The following is a 27,228-nucleotide window of genomic DNA, read 5'->3' as shown; positions in this document are numbered from 1 at the left end:
TCTATAATTCCGTGAAGCCGATGCTCCGTCCTGCTCGCCTCACGCCAGCCCCACCACAGCGTTCAGCGCCCCGTAACCCGAAGTGTCGTGGACGAGGGTGGGGGGCACGCGCTGCCCCCCACCCGCCACACCCGCACCCCCGGCCCGCGGGGCGGAGGCGCTGCCCTGAGGCCGCTCGGCGCCGTCCCCGCCCGCCCTGCCCCGGCCCCGCGCCCCCCACGGCCGGGGCACCGCACCGCCCGCACCCCCGAGGCGGGGCGGCCGCGCCTCCCCGCGGGGCCCGGCGCGGGGCGCGGGGTGGCGCCCCTGCGAGGCGGCGCGGGGGCGGCGGCGGCTGCTCCGCTCCCGGCTCCAACCGGAAGCGTGGGGGACGGAGCGGGAGACGCGGTCGCGACGGTTGCAGCTCCCTCGGCGGCTCCGGGATCGGCGCCGCTCGGGTCCCGCCAACCCGGAGCCCCTCGGGAAAGGTGAGGACGGCGAGGCGCCCCCCGCGCTGGGGGCGGCGGCGTGGTCGGTGCGCGTTCGGCCGGGCGGAGGGAGGCGACGGGCAGCCGGCGGGGCCGTGCCGTGCCAGGGGTGTCCCCTCCGGGTTGGACGTTCCCCGTGCTGAAGCAACTCGGGAAGCCCTGGGGAGGGAGGTGGCGCGGCCTGACCTTGCGTCGCCCCCGTCCCGCCGCCCCCGACAAACCCCGCGAAGGGAGCGGCGCCCACGCGCGGTGGGACGGGAGTCGGGAGTCGGGCCGAGCCGGGAGCACCCGGATGGGCAGGCGGGACGGCCCGGCAGCGAGAGGTGCTGCCAGCGGCGGCCGTCCGGGGCGGCGGGCAGCGGGACACGAGCAGCCGGCGTCCCGCCAGGGGCTGCTGCCCTCGGCCACCCCTGCGCTGCTCAGACCGCGTTTCAGACGTGTTCACTTCACGCGCACCTGCCGCGTTTTGCTGTTATTTTGGGCATGAAATCCCCCGGGTTGGGCTTTGAGGTGTGTCTTTCATTCCCTCCATTTTTTTCCTTTTCTCCTTCATTTTTTAAGTAAACTGTTTTTGCTGTGTTGGCTCAAGTTAGCTCGTTTCTAGCAGTATGCCCTTTTATTAAAGGGCATACACGCGTGTGTGTGAGCCATCCATTACCCCTGTATCCAGCATGCTCTGCTGGGAGTTTTAGCGACAGAGCCATCGGGAAAGCCATGGATCATTACTTTTTCTAAGTTCCAGAAGCAGAAATAATTTGAAAGCACTGGATTAACTGGGTCACTGCCTGAAAGCATCATAGCTTACCGCTGGAGGCATGCAGTTAGATGTTTTCAGGACTTTGTCCTTAAATTGTAAGTCCTTAGAAGCTTACTTGTTTTATCTATCAGTAATGTGCTTTGCATACTGGTGGCATTGTGTGAATAATGGTAACCCTGGAGAGCCTGGCTCACTGACGGAGGGGAAGGCTGACAAAACTAAGGCCCGGAGGGGAAGGCTGACAAAACTAAGGCCCGGATCCTGCAGTCTGGCCTGTGCCAGGACTGAGCTTTGCTATGGGCCTGGATACAGGTTTAGCTGCCTTGTCTTTCTTGCATTCATGTGTACTCCTGTCAGGCATCACTTACAAGGTATAGTGTAAGCAAAGTGAGCAGTTTAGGGTTTTTCTGAGATAAAATGTTTTCTATTTAAAGCAAAGCCTTTAAACCCTTCAGCCTCTGCCATTGACACAGCTTGGGTTGAATTCTTTTCCCGAAGTACTCAAACTGTTTAGGCTGAGTTGAGCCCTTTTTCTGTAGCAGTGCTTATATAAATTAAATTAAAATTAGGAATGTTATTAATGGAAGTTATGCATAATTCTTAGGTTCTGACAAAGGACAGGCTCAAATGTTGTTGCTTCTGTAACTAAGGTAGGCAGAGCCATGCCTCCAGTCTCACCATCTGCAGGGCTGCTGCTCAGTCTGATTAAGAAAGTTTAGGAGTTGTAGGGGCTATTGACTTTATTTTAACTTCTTGGGAGATTAGAAGATTAGAATATGTTTAATTTGGAGTTGTACTTGGAGTTTGTTTGCGTCTTACCCATCAGCAGTTCAAGATATGATTAAGGGGTTTTTTATTTCTAAAAACTACTTTCTGCAATATCTCTTGTAGCTTGATATCACTGTAACCCCTTTTCTGTTTTCTGTTTGGACAAGACAGTGGCTAACCATGTTTTGGTGTTTGAGGGTGGAGGGGTTTTTGGACTTCTTTGTTTGTGGGGATTTTTTTAAAATATATATTTTTAAAAAGACTAAATAAATATGCTGCTGAAAAAATCCACGTTGATATGTTCAAGGACTGTAGGCCATGCTGGATACAGAGGATGATTTGGGTCTAAAAATGGATGGTCAAAGATACTGAAAGCAAATGGGCTGTTTTGCCAAATAAGGAAACTTGGCACATTCGGCTGTGTATTTTAAGATAGCACAAGTGTGGTGTGCTACTACTTTATTGGCAATATGTTGGCAGTGTGCCTTCCTGAAAGAAGCACTGAATCCTGCTTCGTGGAACCACACAGTGAAGTGAGGGCAGCGAGTGGCGTGGTTGTGAGCCTTAATAAATTACAAAGGGTGTTCCTGAAGTAATTGAATGCTTGAGTAGCATCAGGTGCACGTGCAAGATGAGGGATGCAATTTTCAGTTCCGCAGCCACGCACCAAGCAAAATATGAGTTGCAGTTATTGTGCAATTTGTGCTGAATTCTTTCCTGCCCCCTGCCTCTAGCTTGTAAGTCCCTCAAGCAGAAGTTTTCTATACTCTGGGAGCAGTAGCTGAATGGCAAATAGAAGGGTCTTCTGGTTTGTATGTGGAATAAAGCAGAGTGTTGGTCATGGCAGCACTTCCTCTAGTTGCAGCCTGTTTGTAGGGAGCTGTGAGGTACAAGTTCTTCCAGTGTCACTGTGGTAAGATGCAGGGCAGCCTTCAGGAGGGTTGGTGTGCAACCTGTCTGCCTAGGTGCTTAGGGCTTCCCTCACTTTGTGGAGGCCTGGGTGGAGCAGAAAGTGTGGAACCTCAGCAGGGTCAGGCCCCCACATGGGTTAATCCCCTAAACTACTGTAATCACAAGAAGCCAGTGATGGCAGATGGTTTCCTACACCTACATTTTTTAGTGTACTGAACTGAGCTTGTGGTGACATAATGGCTTGGTGCAAAGTGACTCTGTGTAATGGAACTAACATGTTAAAAACTAATGTTAAATAATGTTAAATGATTACTTGAAATGTTAAATGCTGCCAAAGGCAGCTCAGATATTTTACTTTTTGGTATGAAATGAACAGCTTCTAACAGCATGCTCAGTAAGTTACCACGAGGGAAAAGAAAGACTCAGGAGAAGATGGAGATGTTGCTGCAAGATCACAAGCTCGTGTTAACCATTAGAAATAAAACAGAAAAAGGAGCAAGTGCTTTTTCCTCCAGGAAGATCCCATAGGAATAACTGAAATAACCAGCAGTTGAGTTGTTTCCTGTAGCACCTGCCATTCATTGTTTCTGAACTGTCATGTTTTCATTTAGTCAAGAACAAGCAACACAGTCGGTCAATGTAGTGTTCCCCTGGCTGCGCAAGGATGGTGGCGAAGCACTTGAGACCATGTGAGTGTGGAAGGACAGTGTGGGTGCCAAACCCTCCTTATGCTGTGTGTGGGAGTTGCTGTCACCCTGGCCCCCAGTGCTGCAGAGTACTGCTCTCCTGGCTGCCGAAGTGAAAGATGTGAAGAAGTGCCACACGTTGTTGGAATGCTGTGCTTGTTTCAGATGCAAATGTAAGACTGTGGAGTTAACTGAAATACCTGATCTATTTTTTCCTCTGAACCAGTGGTATAAACTCTGATTGTTTAAGAAGGATGACAAGTTAATAACTGTGCAGATTTATCACGTGCAGTTGTTACTCTAAACAGTTGTTTTCTTAAACATAACAAAGAGATTGATCTCTCTAATTGAGGATTAACTAGCTTGCATCTGAAAACGTGGAGTAATGTTTAAACAGGTCTGTTGTTTCATCTAGAAGGAGAAAATGAACTTAGGCTGTTGTTAATTACAGATCTCCAAATAAAGAGTGTCCCTTATAAGTCTCCTCTACTTTCTCTGGAAAAAAGCATCTGGAAGAACCTGATACAAACCAATGAATCATTCTTTAAATAATAATAATTTATTGTATGCTGGTGCCTATAGCATCTCTACCACTGCTTGAAAGGAGGTTGCAGCCAGGTGGAAGTCAGCCTCTTCTCCCGGGCAACTAGCAATAGAACAAGAAGACATAGTCTTAAGCTGCACTGGGGTAGGTTTAGATTGGACATTAGGAAAGATTTTCTTCACAGAAGGGGTGACTAGATACTGGAATGGGCTGCCCAGGGTGGTGGAATCACTGTCCCTGGAGATGTTTAAGGAAAGAACTGGATGTGGCACTCAGTGCCATGGTCTAGTTGACGAGGTGGTGTTTGGTCATAGGTTGCGTAGGTTGGACTTGATGATCTCAGAGATCTTTTCCAGCTTAATTTATTTTGTAATCTGCAGCTGGTTGACTGTTGTAGGTAAATTTGAAATTGGGGAGGTGTTTAAAGGGTGAACAGTAGCTTCTGCAAATGCTTGTGTGCCGGGCAGAACATTGCGAGTGCATTAATGTTTAGGTAAAATCTGAAGCACCAAGGAGGACCCATCAGAAAAGTTCTCACTTGTGTTTGTTATCTCAAGTGTCTGGTGTGCATATTTTTCTGTGCTGGTGTAACTTCCAGAAATCAAATAATTTACTGGTTTGTATGGGTAATTTGGTTCTTCTGGGTGAACAATAATGTTAAATAATTTGACAGCTCTTCAGAGCTATTGAATTCAGATAGGCCAGAAATACTTGCTTCCTGTGATGTATTTTTCAGTTGGTTTTCTGTTCCTTCTGCCATCCCAAATGCAGCCATCTGTTATCAGCTGTTCCCACTTCCCTGTTAAATTTATGGTCCAGTTAAATTATGGTGCATATGCTTTTGCTTATGAGTAACATCACTCTTCTAACTAATTTTATTGTCAGTAAGGATATTGTTCATTCAAGTGTAATTACCCACGTGCATAAATATATGCAGGGCTGTGGCCTTAAATTGTGAGGTCTCTGGTTTGGGAAGCTGACCTTTTTTATTTGTCTATGAAGTGTCACATATGCTTGAGACGCCATGTACACAGCATTAACTTGGGGTAACTGCCAGAGTAAACAGAGCAAATGAGCTTTTGTTTCTGAAGATCTGCTAATTAAGCAGCACTGGCAGAGAGCAAAATGTTGAAACTGGCTTCACTACTCTCTTAGTTTGTAGGAGTGACCAATTTCCTTTAAGCTTTCTCTGAAGAAAATGTATGCAGGACGGTGCAAAAGATGACTCTGGGATGGCAGGAAATCTTACATCAGCAACAAGGTTAAAACAAGAACAGAAGGTCACCAGGAGACTTTGGGCACTTGTATCAGGGAAGGGGCTGCAGAGCACTGGAAGAATGAACTTTATTTCATATCCCACTGGTAACCCCTACTCTGACTCACAGTGCTGGGGAGAGAGCATTCATGTTCCCTCCCCGAGAGCTCTGCAGGCCGGCTGTCAATTAAAGGCTTGAAATCCGCCCCTTCCTAAAATGCCTTCTTGTAAACATAGTCAAGTTGTCATGGTCTGGTCAGCGTTTGCCTTTACCTTTATGGGTGGTCAAGAGTTATGAAATTAGGCAGGCAGTTTCAGGAAAGGCTTGATGTTATCTTATGCTATATGTTGAAAAGTGTTAGTATCTTCTCTCGTTTGGAGAATAGCTGCAACCGAATAGTGCCAGAAATTCATGGTCAGATGACGTCTCAGTTTTAATCAGATTAGCTGCACAATAAGGAAAGACAGGGGGCAGATAATGTCTTTGTGTTTCTTACAGAAGGGACTGGCATAAAGGGGTTTTGGCTGTCAGTAGTACTGGGTGTATTACAGGTGCATTTCCCAACTCTAGACAACACATAATGTGTGGATTCCATCTCAAAAAGCTGTATAGAATGGAAGCTCCAATAAGACATAGTATGTTTTGGTACTTTCATTTACCATTGAAACTGGGCGTGTAGTTTTCACCAGTAACCCAATATCTCGGGTTCTTTTTTGGCTTGTTTCAAACTCATTTCTCATTTTATGCTGATAAATTTACTTTCTTTAATTGCAGGTATAGTAACTTTTGGTGGTAATTAAAACTACTTTGTCTGAAATGCATCTGAAATGATCCCATGGCAGGCTTGCAGATGGTTCTAGAGGATGCCATGTCCTGCAGTCCCACTAAAGACCTGAGCTTTCTGATCTTACATAATTAAAAAAGGAAATCTAAAATTAGTCATTCTTCATGCATTTGGGTGATAATATTTCTTGAAATCCTCTACAGCCATGAGCTTTATCACCGTGAAATCTCGGAGAGGGACGTTCTGTTCCCGTCAGCAGGCTTGGGATCCTCTCTTGGAACTGCCGACACCAGTCTTGGCACGGGCTGCAGAATTTCACATATTGTAACACAGATCAATTACCTCGTACTTGCGCTTTGTTACAACACGCAAACAGAACTGAGTCACTCGGGAAGAGAGATTTACCACGGCCAGGTTTTTCCACGTCCCTGTGCGAAGCTCTCCGGCCTCGCCCCGGGTTTGCGGTGTGTCGCGGTGTGTCGCGGTGCCACCGCTCGGCTGCCGGAGCGCCGCCTGCGCGGCCGGGGCGGCGAGTGCCTCATCCCTGGACAGTGCGGCGGGAGCGCGGCGTGCCTGGCGTGCCTGAGCTGCTAGGCAAGCTCCGAGCCCGGAGCACGCTTCCTGTCTGTCGGCGCGCTCCGCTTGCGACGGGCAAGGCAGCGACCTGCCTGCCTCTCGCAGAGCCACTTTCAAGGTGTTCGGGAAACGTCAGTATCCCTCTGAGGAATACTTTTAGTCGTTTCTGTCTCCCAGCTACTCCTAATAGCTTGTGCAAATTATGCAAACGTTTGCACCGCCTGTTGGAGTGCGAGTTCCCAGATTGTTTTGCTCCTGTGCCCTGTGGATTTTACTTGTGGTGTGCTTGTGATTCTGATTTTGGGGTGTCTGGGCATGGGTAAGAAGGTCCGTAAATCCTTGGAGAATGTGTGTTAATGAAAGCTTTTCTTTTCACAGGTTTTGCTGTGGGATATTTTGTCATTATGAGATGTCGTCTACCAGTGCTTCATTTGTGCAAATTAAATTTGATGACTTGCAGTTTTTTGAGAACTGCGGTGGAGGGAGTTTCGGGAGTGTCTACCGAGCCCGATGGATTTCTCAGGACAAGGAGGTGGCAGTAAAGAAGCTGCTCAAAATAGAAAAAGAGGTAAAAGTTTACTTTCCATTCACTTTGTCTGCTGTGGTAACAAGAACAAAAATTCTTTCCTAGTGTCTTCCATCCTCTGGGTAATGCAGGCGAACTACCTTGGGCTTTTACTTTGTTTAATTACAAAACCCTGTAAGTGGATGATGTTAGAGTTGAGCGGTCTTAGCCGAGGGGGCTGATTTAAACCATTATTGTTTTTACTGTTCACTGTTCTCTCCCACTTTTTTTATTTAGCAGCTCCTCAGAAGGAGAGCTAACTGTGCCTGTGGAGCTAGTAATTTCCCCTTGATACCAGCAGACATGTTGCTAGATAGGGAGAGGTAGTTTTCACTGTCATGGCCTGATTCTGTTTTCTCCTCGTGACTTCTGGTCTCTTAAGGGCTGTGGTTCATATCTGTATGTTCACTATAGGCTTAACATTGTCTCTTCCCTGCCTGCTGCAGGTTTTGATCTGGGGCTCCATAGCTCCGAGTTAGGCGTAGCCACACTTCAGCTTGGTCTTGCAATGAGATATTTTTAAGACTATCTGTTCTACCAGTCAACTCTCTAACTGTTCTACCCTTGTGGCGTCCTGTGCACCTGGAAAGGTGGACAGGTCCTTGGCAATCCTGAGGGAAAAGGCAGAATTAACTTACTGCACCTATACTAACTAAGATTGGTTTATTGTTTGTTTTTTGGGTTTTTTTCCAAGATTTTTAGATTTGCCTAAAAATCCTATTCACCCCTCAGCTTTGTACAGTTTCAGTAGAGGCATGGTGTATGTGGTCATCACAGTGCTCTAGCCTGCCTGCTGGTCACCACCACAGATGGAGCAGTGAGGACGCAGCAGTCTAGTGATGGACAACACAGTTAGTGGACTGCTGTTCCAGTGTGACTGTTTCTAACTTGTTTCTAACTTCTATACAATATCCTCCAAGTATTTTAGGAAGACAGTTACAAGCTGGAGGACAGCAGAGCAGTGCTAGGAATAATAGGCTTAGTAAATAACGAGACACCAAAGTTCATCCACTGCTGCAGCAACTGAGCTGTCAGGATAACACCATGCTTAGTGATGTGATGAGAATGTTTGATCGTGATTAAGCAAATTACTGTCTAAAATAATTTAGAAGGATCTCGTGATTTTTCCAGGATGGTGGAAGATTTATACATTCTGTCCAATGACAGTTTGGACTGTTCTCTTTATTTCTATTATTTGTTAATATCAAAAGATAGACAAAGACAAGTAAAATTGATGCTATGCAGTATCAGTAATGTGCTCCTTAAAAATCATCTGGCTGGCAGGTCTCAGTAGTGGTGAGTGAAACATTGAATATGTGTATTTCTGGTGGGATTACAGCTGTGTCTGTGATAGACTTGTACTTAAAGCATTTTTTGAAAGTAAATTTAAAAACAATATTACTACATATTGTGATGGCATAAACCTTAATGGAATGGGAAAGGATGGAGAAAGGACAGTTCTATGTATTACTTGACACAGTTGGACCTTTCAACAAAAATATATTCTTTTAAGACAGCCCAATACAAAGTTCAGCTTGTAGTAACAATGAACACAGATTGTTCAGCAGGAAAAGGAAATCATATGCTGGAAAGAATTTATTATAATTTAAGGATTTATTTAGGGATTAATGAAGACTTGCAACTCATTAAGAGGTCATATCATGGTACTGTTAGGCAAATTTGGTTAAATGTCTTGCATATCCAAATGAGGATCAAGTCATTTGTAAGAACCAGGTGTGCTTTATCTTGGTATGTGGCACTGGGTGAATTGTTGTTAGGAAGTAGGTGCAGATGTGGTTCTGTTGTGTTTAAAAGAGTGTAAATGAACTGGAAGGGCAGCCCAAGGGGATTTGCAAAACACACCGAGTGGAAAGTTAGAGATGGTGGGGGTGTCGAAAAGGGGTGATAATGTCATCCATCAGGATGAGTTGACAAAAGGGGAGCAAGTGTCTTCCAGCACAAATTTGTTTATTTTCCTTCAGATTGGTTATCATTTGCAACTTAAACTAAACAAGATAGGTTATGGCTGGGACCAGGTTGGTATGGGCACTTTCACTTGAAAGTTTTCTGGGAAGGCAGCGGAGAGGCAAGTGGTGATGCCTTAAATAAGTCTAGCAAGCTTTGGCAGAACTGTCTGTCAACAGTCTTGGAGACTTAGAAGTTAAGAGCTTGTTTACAAAAGTTGCATTTTCATATGGAAAAAATGGTGGACTCAGTTTAGTGCAAAAAGTTATTGCAAGAACTAATGGTTGGAATTTGTAGCCAGACAAATTAGAATGGAAAAAGAAAAGCACAAATTATCAGGAGTGAGGATGAGTAACACTTGGCACAGACTACAAATGGAAGGAGTGAAGATGGAGGATCATTTTCATCTCTTTGTCTTCTCATTGAGATGTCTTTTTAGACAGTTGTTTTTGAGCTCAACACGCAGCATCTTGCTGTGTGGTATGGTGGCCTGTGCTGTACCAGAGGCCAACCTCGGTGGCCTAAAGGTGTCTTCTGACCCTAATGGCTGTCATATGTTTCCATATGTAGTATGTTCCTCTAGAGTGATGACAATAATGAACATCTGTAACTGAACTGCACTGCACTGAAAGTCATGGTGAGTCAATGACTGTTCTGATAACAATACAGAAATACCTTGCTGTAACTGTATGTGTTTAGCAGATATTTGGATGCATTTAGTCCAGAAAACTAATTATTGCTCTTTCTGGTGTATTTGAAAGGAAGTGTCCTTTTAAATCCATGACTGATTGTCTTGTATTTCTGTTAACTGCTGCCAGTAATCCATAACAACTGATCAGAGGGAAAACAGAGGAGAGTTGTGAAAAGCTTGCTCAGAGGAATTTCATGCTAGCCAAGACCAAGGGCACAAGCCAAGTCAATAGAGCTGTGGTATCATTCTGCAAATATGTTGTATCTGTGTGTCATTTTATTAAACAAGCCAATCACAACCAGCAAAGATCTTGAAGGTTTTATATTAGTCAAGGGGCTAACAAGTGCTAACATGTGAAACAAGGCAATTTTTGTTCCAGCACAGCATACTAAAATATGTGCTTAGAAAAACTTATAAATACTTGCAAGAATGTTGCTCAGACAGATTGCTTCAAAACTCTTTAAAATTTGAGAAATACCTCTGCAGGGCATTAAGTTTTTATAGACAGGCAGTAAAATGTGACTTTACAGGAGGATGTGTGTGTTTTTGTGAATAAAATACACCTAAATAGGTCTGCTGAGAAAAATAAATATGCTGCAAGGCCTTGACTAGAGTAGCAGATCTGAAACTGGGCATGACTTCTGCTGAGTAAGTAAAACATAGAAGTGTGGTCTGAGTGATTAAACAGGAGTAAAACCAAAATGAAATTGCCATTTTACTATCTAGTACAAACACTCTAGCAGTTTTGGGTTTAAAGCAGGGAACAGGAGTTCCTTGTGAATTGTTTTATGGAAAATCAAACTGTTGGTGTGATGTTTGTGGCGCATGTGGTAGAGTAAAAATGCCTCCTGTAGTAGGATCTGTGCTTTCTCCTTTTGCCCTAAGTGGTAAGTGTGTCCTCTCATGGAAGAAAATCCCATACCTACTACTCAGGAAGTTATTTGGCATTTTTGAGAGTGATTTATATGAATTATTGGATAAGCCCATAATTTGGCTCCCACTGAAATGAATGGGAGAGATTGGGCCCAGCGTCCTTATTCTGCAAATTGCTAGCAGTTCTTTTGACTCCATTATCTTGAGCAGATAACTGCTGGAGTGAAGTGTTACAAATGTTGTTTTATGCCTTGCCACATTAGCTTTTCACTAAAGAGCACTCACCTCCTTTGATTATACATCTCTGAAGTTCACCCATTATTTGTCACTGCTTTTGAAGGCTGTGCTTTTGATGGCAGTTTGTTGGCAGCTGGAGTGTTATCTGGAGTGTGGTTCTTCACTAGGAGATTTATTCCTGCTGGAATTTCACCTGAAATTTGAATTTAATTTTAATATCACAGCTTTTTGAAAGTATTCCATGGTCCATGAGCTGTCTCTGTGCTATTGATGAGCAGCAGTATTGCATCTGGTTTGCTTGCTTCAACCATTACAACCATGGTACTTGGGTACAAGATCATTTGATTTCATGCAGTTCATGCACTCCTTCATGGAGTTCATGGACTCTTTCAAAATGCTAGCAGTGGTCTGTGCAAACTGCAGGAGAGTGGTGGAAAAAAACTAGTAAAATGCAACTGTAATCTTATTGGGAAATACTTAAATACTTCTGGTAAACTAAGAGAACTAACTTGTGGATAAAAGATGTTAAATTGAGTAGGATTAACTATGCGTGCTTTGTTCAGTCATGTCTCTGTAATGCATTTAAGTTTTATGAGACTTAAAAATAAAAACATGTTTTCTCTAGTTTTGATGCAGTATTGCCTGAAGTCTGGCTACCATGGAAGTTAATTTTATATTGTTAGGGTTTCCTATATGTAATACATGTGCAGTAAGCTTTAGAGGATCTTTTAATGCTTCATAAAAATTTTCATATGGAATATAATACAGCATGTTCACTTTTTTATTTTTATGATCCACTTCTGAAAAGAACTGTCCAGAAAACATGGATTGTGCCTCTACCTTCTGAAGGGGATGAGTTAAGTCTAACCACATGCATGTCACTAGACTTACCTCACTCATGTTTGTAGTGCTAAAAGTGAGCATGTGATAATTTTAATGTGGGTCATGAGAGTAAAGACTGGGAATGACTTTCAAGAGTAACAAGAGAAAAACAACAGAGTAAAATAAAGCAAACCAAACCAAGCTGAAATTGATGCTTAGTCCTGACAGGACTAAAAATAGTAGACGTTCTTTTTGCTTGCGGTTTATAGCTGGTATGGGTGCCAGCCTTGAATATTCGACTCTCCACACTGAGTCCTGGCTGTAATGAAGGGCAGATTTGACACTTTTTATTATATTATTAGCTCTTCCTAGGGGCTCCTATCCCCTTATCTCTCTCATGTTTGAGTCATCTTGTATTGAAAGTGATTCAATATAATACCTGGTTCCAGCTCACCATGGCGGGAATGACAAACCCCATGTTTCCAACTAGTGGTCCTTTGGTGCAGGTGCTAATGAACAGTGAGAGAGGGATTAGAGTGTGGGCTGTGTGAAGGTACACAAAGTGTAGGAGTCAAATATGTGAACTTTCCACAGATATCTGCACCTATATGGAAAAATCACAAAGTTCACAGTAAGCGATTTTATGGGAACCGTTCCAACCCCATGTTAATTTAAAGAAATACTGCTATATCTTGTTAACAGCTAAAAGGAAGTAAAACTATTTATTATACCAGAGAGGTGTCTTAAAATGTCTTAGTTTCTGTTTTACAGAGTAGTAATTTTGCAGGATTTTCTGTTTGTTTGGTTGGTTTTTTTTGTTTTGTTTTGTTTTTTAATTTGGTAAAGAAATTGGCTTAGAGCACTCCTTTTGGTGCTAAGGTATTCCCAGAAGGTGTAAAGAGGATCCTTGGAACCCATTAGAGACTGGAAATTGTCAAAATTGCTTCAGATGCTCCAGGTGTTGTGTATATCTTGCAGAACAAATAATTTTGGATAGCACAGACTTCTGCAATAAATCTCTGACTGATTCTGAGTTTGCCTTACTCTTGGCTTTCATTCACGTGATATTTGCTGGAGGACTTTATTTTGTAAATGCATGTCATATTTCTAGGTGTCACTGCATGAGATTTTCTGTGTGCTTTGGGTAAGACTGTGTTGTAAGTGTCTAGTGGCATATGGGTTGCAACCAAAATATTTTCAAAACCCCTTTGGTATTTGGGAGACACCAGTATAATGAAAGTTGATGTAGCATTGCCAGAATACAATTATTCTTAGGAAGAACAGGCTTTAGTTTAATTTTGTCTGTTTTAAGAAACTTCATTCCTATGTGTCTGCTTCCTAAAACAATCTTGGAAACGTAGCAATCCAGACACAGAAACATATTGGTCTGTATTTTGCTGTATTTTACTGTAGTGGAGTTTTTAACTTGTGTATTTAAACGTTTTTGTACCAAGTTTTTCATTAGATAACATCTTTGAGAGTTTGCTTTGTGTAATTAATGAGTATTCGTAGTACGAGTTGTGTGGCTTACTAATTTTTTTTGACCAACTTAATTTGAGATTCTTACTTCCCCAGGCTTGCATATACACATTCTTTTAAATCAAGCCAATTTTGCGTTAATTTGATACAGACATCAGTGAAACTGGCGTGTCAGGACCCAGACTGGCAATCTGTGGCTTCAAAAGTTATTTTGAATCAGTTGAGACATAATAACTGCCAGTGTTGTCATCTTAGCTTGCAGTAAATGAAAAGTAATTTCACAAGTGCTGGGAATCTTGCTGTAGCCATATTTAAGAAGTTTATCCTTTTTTTTATAGCTAAACTACCAGTTTTTTTACTGAAATTGTAAAGGGTCAAGTGCACACGTCCTTCTCTTGACTGGTGGCAGCTTTGAACAGTTGGTACCTAAATTAATTTGATAAACAGACAAATTAATAAGCTAAGTAGGGTGCCGTAGGTATGTCTGTTGATTTCTTTTGCTTGTCTTTTGAATTGCCTTAAACTTTGTATGTGAGAAATGAAATTACCTTGCATTTGCTGCTGAACAGGAATATTGGTACAGCTGCCATAGCTTGGTGGAGTCACAAGAACATACTGTGTGCCTGATCCCTGGGTTAGGAATATCTCTGTGAGGTTTGGACCCTTTTACCTCAGTTATCTTTAATTTTGGTGGTGAGGTTTTTTGTGTTTTGTGTTTGGGGTTTTTTTTTTTTTTAGAAGGTGCAACCTCTGCAGGTGAGGTTTTATGCCCGTTTCCTACAAATTATGAATAAATTTTATTTAGAATAGGGAGAAAATCTGTCTCTGATTGTTTAGAAAGCACTCTTTCTTATCCACAATACGTAACTTGTTAGGATATTATTAAATATTCTTTAGTTTCGTAATTAGTTTAATTCCATCATATATTTTCTTAAAAAATATTCTGTCAATCTGCTGCAAGTTTTTGTTTGACAGTGCATTGCCAGTAGATACTTAGCTGCAATTAAGGGTATTTTTCCTAGGGTGGTTTTTTTCTTCATTTTGGTTTGGTTTGGGGCGGGGGGAGAGTTTGATTGTTTTTTTTTGTTTGGTTGGGTTTTTTGGTTGTTGTTGTTGTTGTTGGGGGGTTGTTTTTATTTTTTTTTGTGGTTTTTTTATTTATTTTTAATTTTGCTCTAGATATGTTTCTCCCTTTTCTGTCTTCATTTTGCATGGACTCAGTTGTTATTTATAATTTGAAGGAGAGGTTGTGTTGCTTATTTTTCCATGCCAGCAACCCTTAACATTAAATGGTAGCTCTTTTGTTTCCCCTCCCACGACATTCTCTGACCCCAAGCTTCTGTTGAAGCGATTAACTGCAAAATGGTATTTTTGGATGTTTAAGCTGTCCTGAAGCTTTTCTGTAGAAGAGATCCTTTTTCTTCAAAGTGGTGTTATAAGTTGTTGCAGGCTCCAACAATTGAGGGTTGGCTCAAGTTAGACTTATGTAGACATTTATCTAAGTATGAAGTTTTCTTAAAACAAAGTTACAGTAGAAAATTGCAATGGCAGATGAGTGATAACTTTAGAGATGGTGATTGCATGTTTGAGTCTTGAGTGCTTTGACAGACAACTGACAATTTGTCTGTGACCCACGTTGAAATCTGTTGGTGTTTCAGTTGCTGGGGGTGCTAATTAGCTTGCACTGACTGCAGCATACGAAATGATGAATTCCAAGAGTTGCTGTTGAGGTGTGTGGAAGTATTGTTTGAATATGACACAATGTCTGGGTTGTTGTATGCCTGTATGATGGTTCAGGTGAAGTTGGGGATCTGTGCTGGAGCTGATGTGATTCTGTGAGTCTGGGACCATCAGTCTCCTGGAGGGCATTTTCCACAGGTTATTCAAAGCTGAGCCACGACTCTGGTTGGGGTCCCCAGCCTACCTGCCATACACATGGTAGCAATGGAATCTTGGGCAACATATTTTGTCCTTTTAAGAGGGCAGTAAAGTATTCGACAGGACTAGATATAGATAGGCCCTACTTTACTTGCCCTTTTTTTTTTTTTGTCCTTAGTTTTAGACTGTCTGCATGTGAGTTGTTTAAGGGTCTGGGGCAAAAATTTCACTGAAAACAAAGTTGAAGGAAAAAAATATATATCCTAACTTTAAGGCAAGCCTCGAAATCAGTCTTTTTAGTTGTCATGACACAACTAAGACTGTAAAAGTTATTTCATATTTACCTATTTCCACTTATTAAGGTGCCGATAGAGAAAGTTTCCTTTTTAAGATGACAATATAAACAGTAACAAGAAACATTCAGACCTGTTTATGTTAGCAGGAGGCTACAGAGGAGCCCAGAGAACAGCTTTAGTGTTAACTCTTTCTGTCATATTCAGTTAACTGTGCAAACATACCAAGGAGATGAGGCCAGTAAGGACAAATATGGAGCTGCACTTCTGATCTAGCTGCCTCTGAACTTTTTAAGTGTTTCGTCTGTTACAGTTCAGCTACTGGGGAAGAATCATATTGGCAAATACATGTTTGTTTACTCGATTAGTGTTTAGAGAATCTACATTCTGCATTATTTCTATTTAAGAAGGTCAACTCCACAGGGAAACTGGGTGACTTGCACACAGGAGGGGCCTCCCTATGGCTGCACCTCCTTGACAAAGTAGGGCCTGGCCCCTGGGTGTCACTGAAGCGGAACAGTGCCACATACCTCCACACTTCTCTTCTGCCTCTGACTGCTTATGTATTTTACTCCAGAACTTCTGAAAATTGGGGTTCCTTGTGGCTAAATGATGTAGGCAAGGGAGAGAAAAAAAATCATGTCATGATATACACACCTGACCAAATACCTGTGGGTTTTGTGTATTGGGCACCTGAGTTCCAGTAGCCATATCAAAAATAAGTAAGCATGGTTCGTAAAAACCCTTGAGCTGTTGTAGGAGAAGCGTGGAAGCTCCTGGTAGACACCAGAAGACAAGATGCAGTTGCTTGTACAAAGTTGCTCTTGGAGCTGGGAAAACCAAAAGGCAGACATGCAGGCTGGGCGGGCGGCAGCCTTTCGGTGAAAGCCGAGGCGCTCTGCAAATTATTATCTGGCAAAAGCAGAATAGGAGCGATGAGTAGGTTGTTCTGGAAATTTGTTAAAATAATCTAGTTGCTGCACCCTCGAGTGAATGACTGACATTTTCCAAGAGGTTATCTTTTCCTCTTCCTTGGAAGAACAATAAAGCAGAGAAAGTATACAGCATGCCTGTCTGTGGTCAGAGGGGAAAAAGCACAGAAATCAGTTTTTGTCTAATTATATAACAAGCTTAATTTTTGTAATACCAGTTGCATTTGAGGCAGTTCTGTCAAAGATGATGGCTTATAAGTAGTGATTGGTGGGTTTCAGTTTTTGTGAACTTTGTACTTTTAATCTCTTAGGCCAAAGAACAGGCTTTTTGGTCTCTTTGTGATGATGTGTCTGTGAATGCTGAGGTGCTGCATGTGATATAAGTATATAGCAACAGATGGCTAAAATTCTGAGCTGTTGAATTTCTCTTTCTTTTGGATGTTGCCTTGCTAGTAACCCCTTTAAGTGTTTGTGAGGGCCTTAAAGGCAAATAGAAGATCCAGAACCCTACTCAATAGGACCACACATTTTGGAGTTCTGCTCTTAATTTTTGCTTTTTCTGTTGTTTATGTATTTGTACCAAAGTCTTTATTGTAAAATACTCTTTCCGAGCCAGTATCTCATCTGTCCTGTGCAGAAGTTGGCAGTAATATGGTTTCTGGCACTGTGTCCCAAGTGGTTTACTCTGTTCCCATTGCAAACCACTTCCCTGTAAGCACTGTAATTCTGGAAGGAGTCCTGCAGTTTTTCACCAACTGGGAATAAGGCTCAGTCTTCCTGGGATAAACAAGCATTCTGTTGTTACTTAATAAACTTGAAATTCGCAGTATGAAATCTGCCTTTTCATTACTGTGTTTCTGTGCTGTACTGTGAGAAGGGTTGTCTTGCCTGCCTGTTACAGCTGTTAGCGAGAGAACATGAAGTAACAGCCCTAACAGGGTGCCTGACTCAAGAAATTCAGGGCAAGTGACACTTGATTCTGTAGCAACACTGACATCGGCTGTTAGCTCTAGTAACATGGTCATTGCCTTGAAACTGTGACCTGAGTTCCCTTTTTGGGAAAGGAAGAACCTGCAAAGCCCTTTCAAAGACCAGGGCAGCTGCTTTGTTTGTCTTTTAAAAATCTGTATTTCTGCCTTTTTGCTTGGTCAGTATTTAGACCCATTGAAAAAATAAATGTGACATGGGGACTGAGATCCTGCAGCTAGAGCTCCTTTATAATTACATATTCAGCCACAACCGCACAAAGGAAAATGAGAGTCCCTTTTCCTTTATGTACCGTATTTCGGTTTTCCCTTAGGTTTAAATTGGCATTTTGGACTACGTTTGCTCAAGCCACTGAAGAGCTTATCAGAAGAGGAAGGAAACAGAGGGAGGGAAAGAAAGATAGATTTCCAAATGACAAGCTTTTGAATAGTTGAAGTTCAATCCCTAAAACAAAAAGTGGAATCTTTTTTTTTTCTAAATAATGTGCTCTACAGTCTCACCTCTCATCTTGAGAAACATAAAAGAGCGAGCAAAAGAGATGACCCAAATCACAGAGTCCTTTGAAAGAAGAAATTCAGCTGTTTTGAACACTTACAATCAAAGGAAGTGGTTTCCCTAATTACATGAACTATGTGAAAGCTCTCAGAATAGCTCTTCCACCCCAGGATTCCTTGCACTTTAGAAGTTTGCATAAAAGCTCACATGGAGAATCAGATGCAAAGTGTTTGATTCAAATTTTATTAGGCAGAAGTGAGCATACGTTCCTGTCTCTGGGTTTGGCAGCTGCTTGGGTTTGGACCACAAGCCTGGGTTTGATGGATTTCAGTCCTATACTTTTAAATCTTTCACTTTTCAGGTCCTCTGGTGAGACACCCCTATCGAGAAAAGTAGAAATGAGAAAATGGACAAGGGATAGAGGGGTCCCTTTGTGAGCTTTCAGTTGAGGATTCTTCACCCTTATTAGGCTGTTCATTTTTGTGAAAACCCATCCCTGTACACAGCTTTTAAAAGAATGAGGAATTTTGCTTCCTCACATGTTAAAGAAACTGCGTATCTTAAAATATATATTTGGAAGAATTGGGATCATAATTCTACAACTTCAATATTATTCTAGCACCACCACTTACTTCAACCCATCAAAATTCTGAATTCAGTAGAGATTTTGAATAAAAAAGCAATATTTTCAGAAGGCTTTTACACCTCATGGTCTCCTTCTGTATGTACACAATAATAAAGGTATGTTAGTCTAAACTAAACAGTGAGGACATATGAAAAGATGCAGGACACTTCTAAAGGCTTAAGTTCTCTATTACTGTCCCTGAGAATACAATATGGAATAATTAATGGTTGAAATATTTTAAAATAATATTTGCAAGGTTTGCAATAATATGCAAGACTATCACACTTGCTCTGCACAACAGTGACCTCAGAATGGTCTCATATTCTCCCCTTAGAGCCCACTACAGTAATTATATCCAGATTTGCTAAAGGCAGAGATAATTGGTAAAACTGACCTTGAGGAGAAATCTTGAAACCCTTCAAAGTGCAACAATTCAAACTCAAGAAGGAAAAAGGCAGAAGGGTTATGACTGTCTTCTGGATATATGGGATCAACCAAACCCTCTTTATAGTAACACTGTATAATCATTGCAAGGTACCACTAACTCTTCTTGAAGAGAAGAAATGTTTCTCTGGGTCTTTCTTTTTCTGCCAGTACTGCATTTTTCTTTCGTCCTTCCCTTCCCAGGCAGAAGGAAGGACTTTCCCTGGAATCAGGGATTTGTCTCCTCGAAGTGAGCACCCTCAGCAGGCCAGCAGCACATGTAGAAAGGGAAGGAAAATGTCATGTAGCCATACAGCATTCTGATAGGGTGGAAAAAAGTCCTTGCTGAGCTTTCTACAGAGATGTGTCTCAGGCAGCAAACCTTTGTCATCAATATTGCCAGAGGATGATTTTGTTTGGATGAAGGAGAATGCCTAAAGTCATTCCAACCTTGCTTGACCTGAAGGTGGCATGGAAAATTACATTTGCTTGTGTCTGATCGTTGATGGGAGCTGATGTCTTAGATGAGGTTTTGCATACCTCTGCCTTTGGAAAATGGGAAGCTGTGGAGTATGGAATGCTGTTATTCTTCCGCACCAAAGGACCTGTTGAAGGTTTGAATGTGCTCTGTGCCACCGAGACATTATGGAGCTCCTGGGCCCTGGATCCAGCTTGTGAGCTCAGTTGCCTGTACTGAACTTTGCAAATATAATCCTTGTCATGCTCGGAGCATAAATCAAGCAGTTAGTAATTGTGCAAGGACCGAGGCATTGCTAGAATAGGAAGAGATGCAACTTCTCCATTCTGCACTCAGATTTAGACTGGAATTGTCATTAGCTGCAGCATGATGCCTTCTCTTCAGCATTTCGGTTACAGCCCAGAGTAGGTACAGAGAGAGGTTTTGTTGGATTCTGCACAATGTGACCCCGGTCCTGAAGTTCCTGTAGGCACATGTAATACAGCGTTCCCACTTCCTCTTTGCTGTTTCGTTTATTGCAGGTCCTCAGGAAGCACAGTGCAGGTCAATGGAGGAAGTCAGTTGTTTTGAAACCACAAAATAATGATCTCCATTTTGTAACTGACCTCTTAAATGTTACTAATTTCCCATTAGGGTATATGTATGATATTCCTCTGATATTGATTTCTGATGTGTCTAGAATTTTTCTAATAAAATGATGAAAGAGAAAATTCCAATCAAGTCTGAAGGTGCAGATTACTGGTGTGGAAGTAGAAACTGAGAAATGGAGAAATGCCCAAACTGAACATGGTTGCAAGAGGTTCTTTCCCCTTACATGTCTACCCTAAAATAGATTGTGTTGCATTGTACAGTATTATTGCCGTGCTGTTCCTTTGCATTCAACTGTCCTCTATTTGCCACTTTTCCTGCATCTATAGTCTTTTAGAAATTTTTGTCTCTTCATGTGTTAGAGCAGTTCTCAGAAATGTTTTGTACATGTTAGAGACTGAGAATTAATGGTATGCATAGGCTGTGATTTTTCCACATTTCCAGCTCTCCCTAGAGGAAGTTCTCCTGACTGCATGTGCTCTGTTCACCAAACCATTGCAAAGGAGTTGGAGCACATCTCAGGCTTTGCATTCTCAGTTTGGCTCATTATTCAGTTTTATTCTTTCTAGTGGGTTCAAACTGCAGAGCCAAGGCTGTGACACAGACATGGGTAGAAGTTACAGTACCTCTAGTCATTCTGTCCTAACTTTGGGGAAGGATCTAGCTTGGGATATTGTTGTTTCATGGAGAAGAGCAACGAGAAAACCATTTGACTTAATTTGGTTACCTGTGGTGGTACAAAACCCTGCGAATTCTTTGCTCCTTGTAAGTCTGTTCGTGAAACTCAAAGCAACTGTCTTCATAGGTCACTCTGTAATCAGTCTCACTCTTCTAGATAGGTTCTTCTGGATTTCCACTTTCTGCAGAGTTCAGAGATACTGGTATTCTAGTTACTACCTTTTAAAAAAAATTATTTTGAGGCTGGCCACTCTTCTTACATAATGAGGATTAGAAAAGAAATAGTTGTTATTGCCATATCTGTGTAAGCAGATAGCTATGAAGAAGCCTAGATAAGATAGGGAGTCCTGTGTACAAGAAATTCATCAAAGAGAAGTAGGGGAAAAGCTGAAGTTACATGTCAGAAATATATAGTACAGTCATACTAATAAATGTTTGATGACATTTAAAAGCATTTTTAAAATATTACTAGTTTTCCTCCAAGGTTTTTATCTTAGATGTTGTTTCATTTGAATTTTTCTTAGTCCTAATGAAAAAAAGATTGAGCTATCATGAAGGTAGCCTGAAGAATCCCAAGAAATAAATAAACAGGGGGTCCATGTTTCATAAAGGTAAAAGCTTAAAATTTCAGGATTTTTGTCTAGTTTTATTTTTTGACCATTGCTACGCAGTAGGGGTAGCATCTGAGCCAAGTTTCTGAGTAAAATACAATTTTCAATCTTAGACAAAGAAGAATAACTTTTCTGAAAAATGGGTAAGGAATTTATGTGCTAAAACTTTAGTTTTGTTAGAAATGGAGATTCTGATCCGTAGTGGTCTAGGTGGTAGTGTGGCATAGACAGAGACCTGCTGTGAAGTATGCTGTTCTGGCTATTGCTTTATGGGGTGGTCCAGGTTGAAGGACAGTGGTACGTAGTTGGAGAAGGTGCAAGTCAGGTTTTGGTGGAGTTGGAAGTCCTGGGTTTCCAGAGGATGTTTTTGCTTATGTTGTTGTGAATTCCAGCTAGGTGAAAGGGAGATCTGGCTGTAACTTGAGGAAGGATGCTTACTGCTTAAGTTTTGGTAAAGAGAAAGAGGACTTGGTGACAGAGACAGCTTGCTGCTCTGGATTCAGAAGGAAGGTGATCTGTTGCAACTGCATGGTGAAACCAGAACTGGAAGCAGATTTGTGGTGAAGATTTCGCCACGATTCATGGTGGATTATTTGGACAGTTTTACATAAAAACATGATGGGTGTCATTCAGGTAATGCACAGCAGTCAGAGACTCAGATTATGGTGACAACTCATGTTCCTGAAAAACTTGGATTTTGTGAGGTTGTGTTATGGCGAATGTAAATGTGACAAGAAAAATGCCTCTCATCCATGGTGGACTCTCAGTTACTTCAGCAGAGGAACATCAGTAGTTGGCAACTACTTTCTCTCCTTTCTTTTTATGCCTGCTGGTCGCAGCTGGAATTTCTGTTTTGAAAGTTTTGTGTCTTTTTTAAGTAGGTGGATTCCAGGTAGGGAGTGATTCTTTCCTTTTCTGCAGGGGCAGGTCATTTTGAGAGCCTTGTATAGAGCTCTGGTAGCCCATGTGGAAAACAAAACCATGTGTGATTTGCTGTTAACATATAACAGCAGGGTAACACATCTTGCCATGTGCTGTTTTCATAAGAGTGGGCTCAGCCTGTCTGGTTGAGAAATATTTTCTGGAATTATGACATTCACTCTGATTCCAGTAAGAGGGATTCCCATCAAGTGCTATCCCTATCATTAGCTACAGTAGGTTGGATTTATCTAAGACAGGCTTTAAATGAGTGCTCATCAAGAACATGATGGGTTTTATTTTCCTTGGTTAAATTACAGTTTTCATGATCAAGATGGAAAAATACTTTAGTGTAAAGATCATAGCTGCTTTAGAGGAGTGGATCAGGACGCAGAAGTACAGCTGCTGCTGTCTCTGTTGGAGCCTATGCTACTTGTTCAGCAAAAGCCACTGTATAATGAGATTTGACTTGTTCTAGGTTATCTTATCCAGATTCCTTACAAATACTGTGCAGATCTCAGAAAAATCACTGCTCTGTCTGGATATGTATGGACATGGCTCGTTGAGAGGGGATTGGTTTTGCCCATCACTGTCATACCAGAATGTCTTTCTAACACAGTGCTTACAAGATTTACAGTGACTTTGATCTCAGAAATAATTTCCTTGAATATTTTTCCATTTTGAGGGCCTGAAAATATTCAGATGTTGTATATTAGCTATGATACCTTCCCACCTGTGGAGGGAGCAGGGAGTCAGAAAGTTTTACATCTTGTTATTCCCATGTATTTTAGGGATGTTGTTTTTGCTACCGTTCTCCGTAGTCAAAGCAGGTTTGTGTTCAAAATGATTGCAGGTAACTGGGAAAACTTCCCAGCATTGAGAAGAGAAATGATGATTGCTGAAAATAAACTGCTCTATGGGAGCTCAGGTATTTCAGCCCTGCTGTTTCTACTCAATTGCTGGTGTTGCTTTGCAACTGGAGGCAGCTTCATACTCCAAATCTGCCTGAATTAAATATTTATAGTATTGCAGGACATTGATAACTTCTAAACTCTTACACAATTACAAATATGTAGTTTATGCATGTTTTGAAGGGTTGTACTGTATGTGAATAATAGTAGTGAAATCCAGAGTAAACTTGTTCTTGTCAGATCTCCCCTTATCAGGTACCTTAATATTAAATGCTCATACAATCTCAAGTTGTCTGCTGCAAAATGTAACACCTCTGTAGGATATGTTTGGACCTTGTGGATTTCTAGTTGAAATCTGTGTGTGAATTATTTGTCCATAATGTTTATGCTTTTTTGTTGTTGTTAATGGCAGTGTAACTGTAACACAGAATTTTTTCAAGCTTATTAAACCTTCCGTAAGGATTTTCTACAGAAAGTGCCCTTGCTTAGTTTTGTTAGTTTGTTAACAGCCTCTTCTTTCACTGATACCAAGCTTTTTCCATGGGCTGAGCAAGCCTTTGCAGTGTTTTGACAGGCATTTACTACCTAGTACTTCTAACCCCATAGCCTCCTTCCTTAAAGTGCCAAGTTATATGCAATGGTTGCTATAAAAAGTTTTATACTCTACTATAACTCAGTTTTCTTTTCAAATGGTCAGTATCCAATACATTTTACTACTAACATGTCCTTTGGTGCTGCATGATGCAAATTAATTATTTTAAAGTAAATTTCATAAGATGGGGAGAGCCTAAAAGGCCACATAACAAATTTATGTCCATATTCCTTCTCTCTGGTATATTACGACAACTGAGTTGTCTTGGAAATGTGCTTTTTTTTTCTTCAAGATTGCAACCTAAAAGTCAGTACAATGTATTTGAAGTGTGTTTCTACCACAGTATCTGAAAAAATGAGAATTGTTTGGTGATATAAACCAGTGGATTTAAAATGTATGATAATTATGTAGCAATGAGAATTTATTAGTTTCCTGTATATTTCCACTTTTAGTCTCTGGGACATAATTTTGGATGCAGATCTGATGCTCTGAAACATTTGCTCCATCAAAATGGTTTTAAGTACAAATTTGGTACGTCATTGCAGATGTACTTGTGAGAATTTAATTCTGTTATGTACAGAAATGCTGGTGACATCAATCCGAGAATGTAATTTAACTCTCTTCTATATGGTTTAAAAAACGGGATGCTGTTACTTAATACAGCTCGAATGTAGAGGCTATCTTCTAAGACAAATGCTGACAGAGTTTTAACATGTAAATAGGCTGTAGAAGATTGCTTTCATTTGGCATAAGTTATTCTCTAAATCAATACTAAAAAAGAAGCCCAAGCTCACACAGCTTTAAGTGACATGCAACCATAGTTTCAGAACTACAATTTTGAAAAAAGAGTCGATTGAAAATCTATTGAAAAAGTTGGTAACACATTTATTCTGGGAGTGTGTCCATTGGAGCAAGTGATAACTCTACTTATTTGCATATAAAAGATCTCACCAATGATCCTTGGCTTTGCCATGTTCATGTGGTTTTTCCTCTTGCATTGTTAATATTAAAGACAGTTTAATAGGTTTAGCAAACATTCCCTGAACTGGACAATCAGAATGCTTTGCTTATTATTTAGGGACTCCAAAGCACAAAATTCTTGTTTGTACTTTTTTCTATGGAAAATTTTATGAGAACAGATAAATCAGTTCGCAAAGTCCTAAGGTTTTATTTTGTATCTGCTTGATTTTCTTTTCAGTGTTCAGAACTGTAATAATTGCATATCAGGACAAGAGGGCATGGTGTTAAGCTGTGCCAGGGGAGGTTTAGGTTGAATATTAGGAAAAAATTTTTTACAGAGAGAGTAATCAGACATTGGAATCAGACACTGGAATGGGCTGCCCAGGGATGTGGTGGATTCACCGTCCCTGGAGGTTTTTAAAATGAAACTTAGTGCCATGGTCTAGTAACCATGGTGGTGTTGGATCAAGGGTTGGATGATCTCGGAGGTCTTTTCCAACCTGGTTGATTCTATGATTCATCTCTGCTATATAATTCTTAGTAATAGTTTTATGTTTCTGAAGTTCTGCATCTTGAGAAAATAATTTATTGTCTAGTATTGTGTCTGTAAAATGATGTTTTGGGCTTGTTTACCTAGAGAAACTGGTATATTATAAGAGGCATCATATCTTATTAGACAACAGTGAATTCACAAGAGAGCGTTCATGAGATGCTGGGAATGGAAACAGACTGGATGTATTTTTGAGCAGGAATCTAGAAATAAAGGTGTGGTATTTATTTGTGTTAGCATTTCTTTTTTGTGTGTGGTTGCCACTAATGGAATGATTGTAATAAAACATCAGCTGGCCTCTTCCAGCTGCTCTTTTATTAGACTGTAAAACCCCCTGAGAGTAGCTAAGTTGCAACTCTCCCAAGAACATGACAAAACTCAAAGCCTTTAAAATGCTATAAGACTTAGGAAAAAAATGTCTTTCTAAAGCTGCCTTCAGTGTGTCTAAATATCTCCTTAATAAACATGACAAACAGTTCTCTGAAAAAATAAATAACCAAACTTTTGCACGATATAATAGTATTATAAGGCAGTTAAGGAAGTTGTGTTAATCAGATTCTTTGAGTAGCTAACCATGTCTAACTGTAATTTTACACGGAGCGAAGGTGCCTCTTGCTGTCCAGTTTACTGATTTATTAACGGGAGAGTTGGTCGGCTGCTGGCTGACCTGATGATCTCACAAGGGGCTGCAGCTATTTCCTGTGTTAATCCTAAACCAGTGTGCTCAGAGCAGAGTGGAAAGATGGCAGTACGTTGCTTTTTCCAGTCAGGTGCTCCAAAGGCACCTGGAAGAAGTGGTGGTTGAGTTGCTTTGGGCCCAGTTTGTCCGGGCCCAAGCAGAAAAGTCTTTTGATACTGAAAAAACTGTGTGGACAGATGTTCTTTTGCAGTTCCAGCTGTGCTGCTAGCCCAAGCCCTTGATCAGTTCTCTTGACTACAAGTGTGACTGTACTAAATTTCTAACATATTTCTGAGGAGAACCAAAGTAACTAAAATATGCTGAGTCCTTTGGTCTTTGCTAACTTTGACTGCCTTAGGATAGGGAGCTCTAACAAGAGCAGCTGCAGATGCTGTGAGTAGCTGGCAGGCAACAACACAGCTGTATGCAAAGTGCCTCCGTCCACATCCTTACTGTCTCTGTGGCTGCAATTAAAGATCTGCCGATATGGTCTTGTCTGGCTCCCGAGTAATGCCAGCTCAGCATCAGGTTGCCCACATCTGCAATCAGCACCAACCTTTAAGTTGTCGTCAGAGCTGAGCTGCATTTGCTGCTTTTGCTGTGCTGGTACAGGACAGAGCAAAAGCAAGCGAGGGCTTGGGTTATCCCAGTGAGCTGAGGCTTGTGATGCTCATAACAAGACCACACTGTCCAGCCAGCTTGGTTTGTCCCCTCATTTGCTGTTGGCCATGCTTAGAATCTGTGTTTGTGATTTCTGTCCAGTAATTGCTGAACACAGACAAGGCCTAGGGGAGGACCCTGTTTTTACTTGCTGAAACAGCTGAAGATACGGTTATTCATGCATGGTTGTTTGTACTACAAGGTTAAGAGCAGTACTTATGGGTCTAGAGGCAGCTGTAGGGTGATGTCAGTCATAGATGATGTAATTGACATTTTCACATATGTCAGTAAGTAGAGATTAAACAACCATAAAACTAAATTACCCATTAAACACTGTGATCCATACCATGGTTCACAGGACACAATTACAATGTTTGTACACTTAGGGATTACCTGAATTCCAAACTCTTATACTGTAGCTGTCTTATGAATTGGGTTTGATTTATGGTAAGCCAGTGAGTGAGAATTAAATTAAAATGTTTTCTGTGTAATTTGCTTTGACCTCAGATTTTGTGATAGTGGTTGAATTAGGTAAACGGGGGATTAGGTTTGTTTAGAGTTCTGAATCTCTTTGCCTTCAAGAAATGG

At 41.4% G+C, this 27,228-nt stretch overlaps 1 protein-coding gene across 1 annotated transcript in view; it reads left to right on the top strand.

The window, feature by feature from the left end:
- Window positions 1-331: 331 nt before the first annotated feature.
- LOC108508437 (mitogen-activated protein kinase kinase kinase MLT-like) overlaps window positions 332-27,228 on the top strand; it is a 66,121-nt gene continuing 39,224 nt past the window's right edge. Inside the window, exons 1-2 of the mRNA XM_017837228.1 lie at window positions 332-467; window positions 7,129-7,318. Of these exons, the coding sequence (XP_017692717.1) occupies window positions 7,160-7,318 (159 nt within the window). The 5' untranslated portion in view covers window positions 332-467; window positions 7,129-7,159. The remainder of the gene's footprint in view (window positions 468-7,128; window positions 7,319-27,228) is intronic.

The sequence above is a fragment of the Lepidothrix coronata genome, unplaced genomic scaffold (genome assembly GCF_001604755.1).
Source record: "Lepidothrix coronata isolate B3197 unplaced genomic scaffold, Lepidothrix_coronata-1.0 Scaffold7, whole genome shotgun sequence".
NCBI lineage: Eukaryota > Metazoa > Chordata > Aves > Passeriformes > Pipridae > Lepidothrix > Lepidothrix coronata.
The sequence above is the reverse complement of the archived record's forward strand: the minus strand, read 5'-3'. Positions and strand labels throughout refer to the sequence as shown.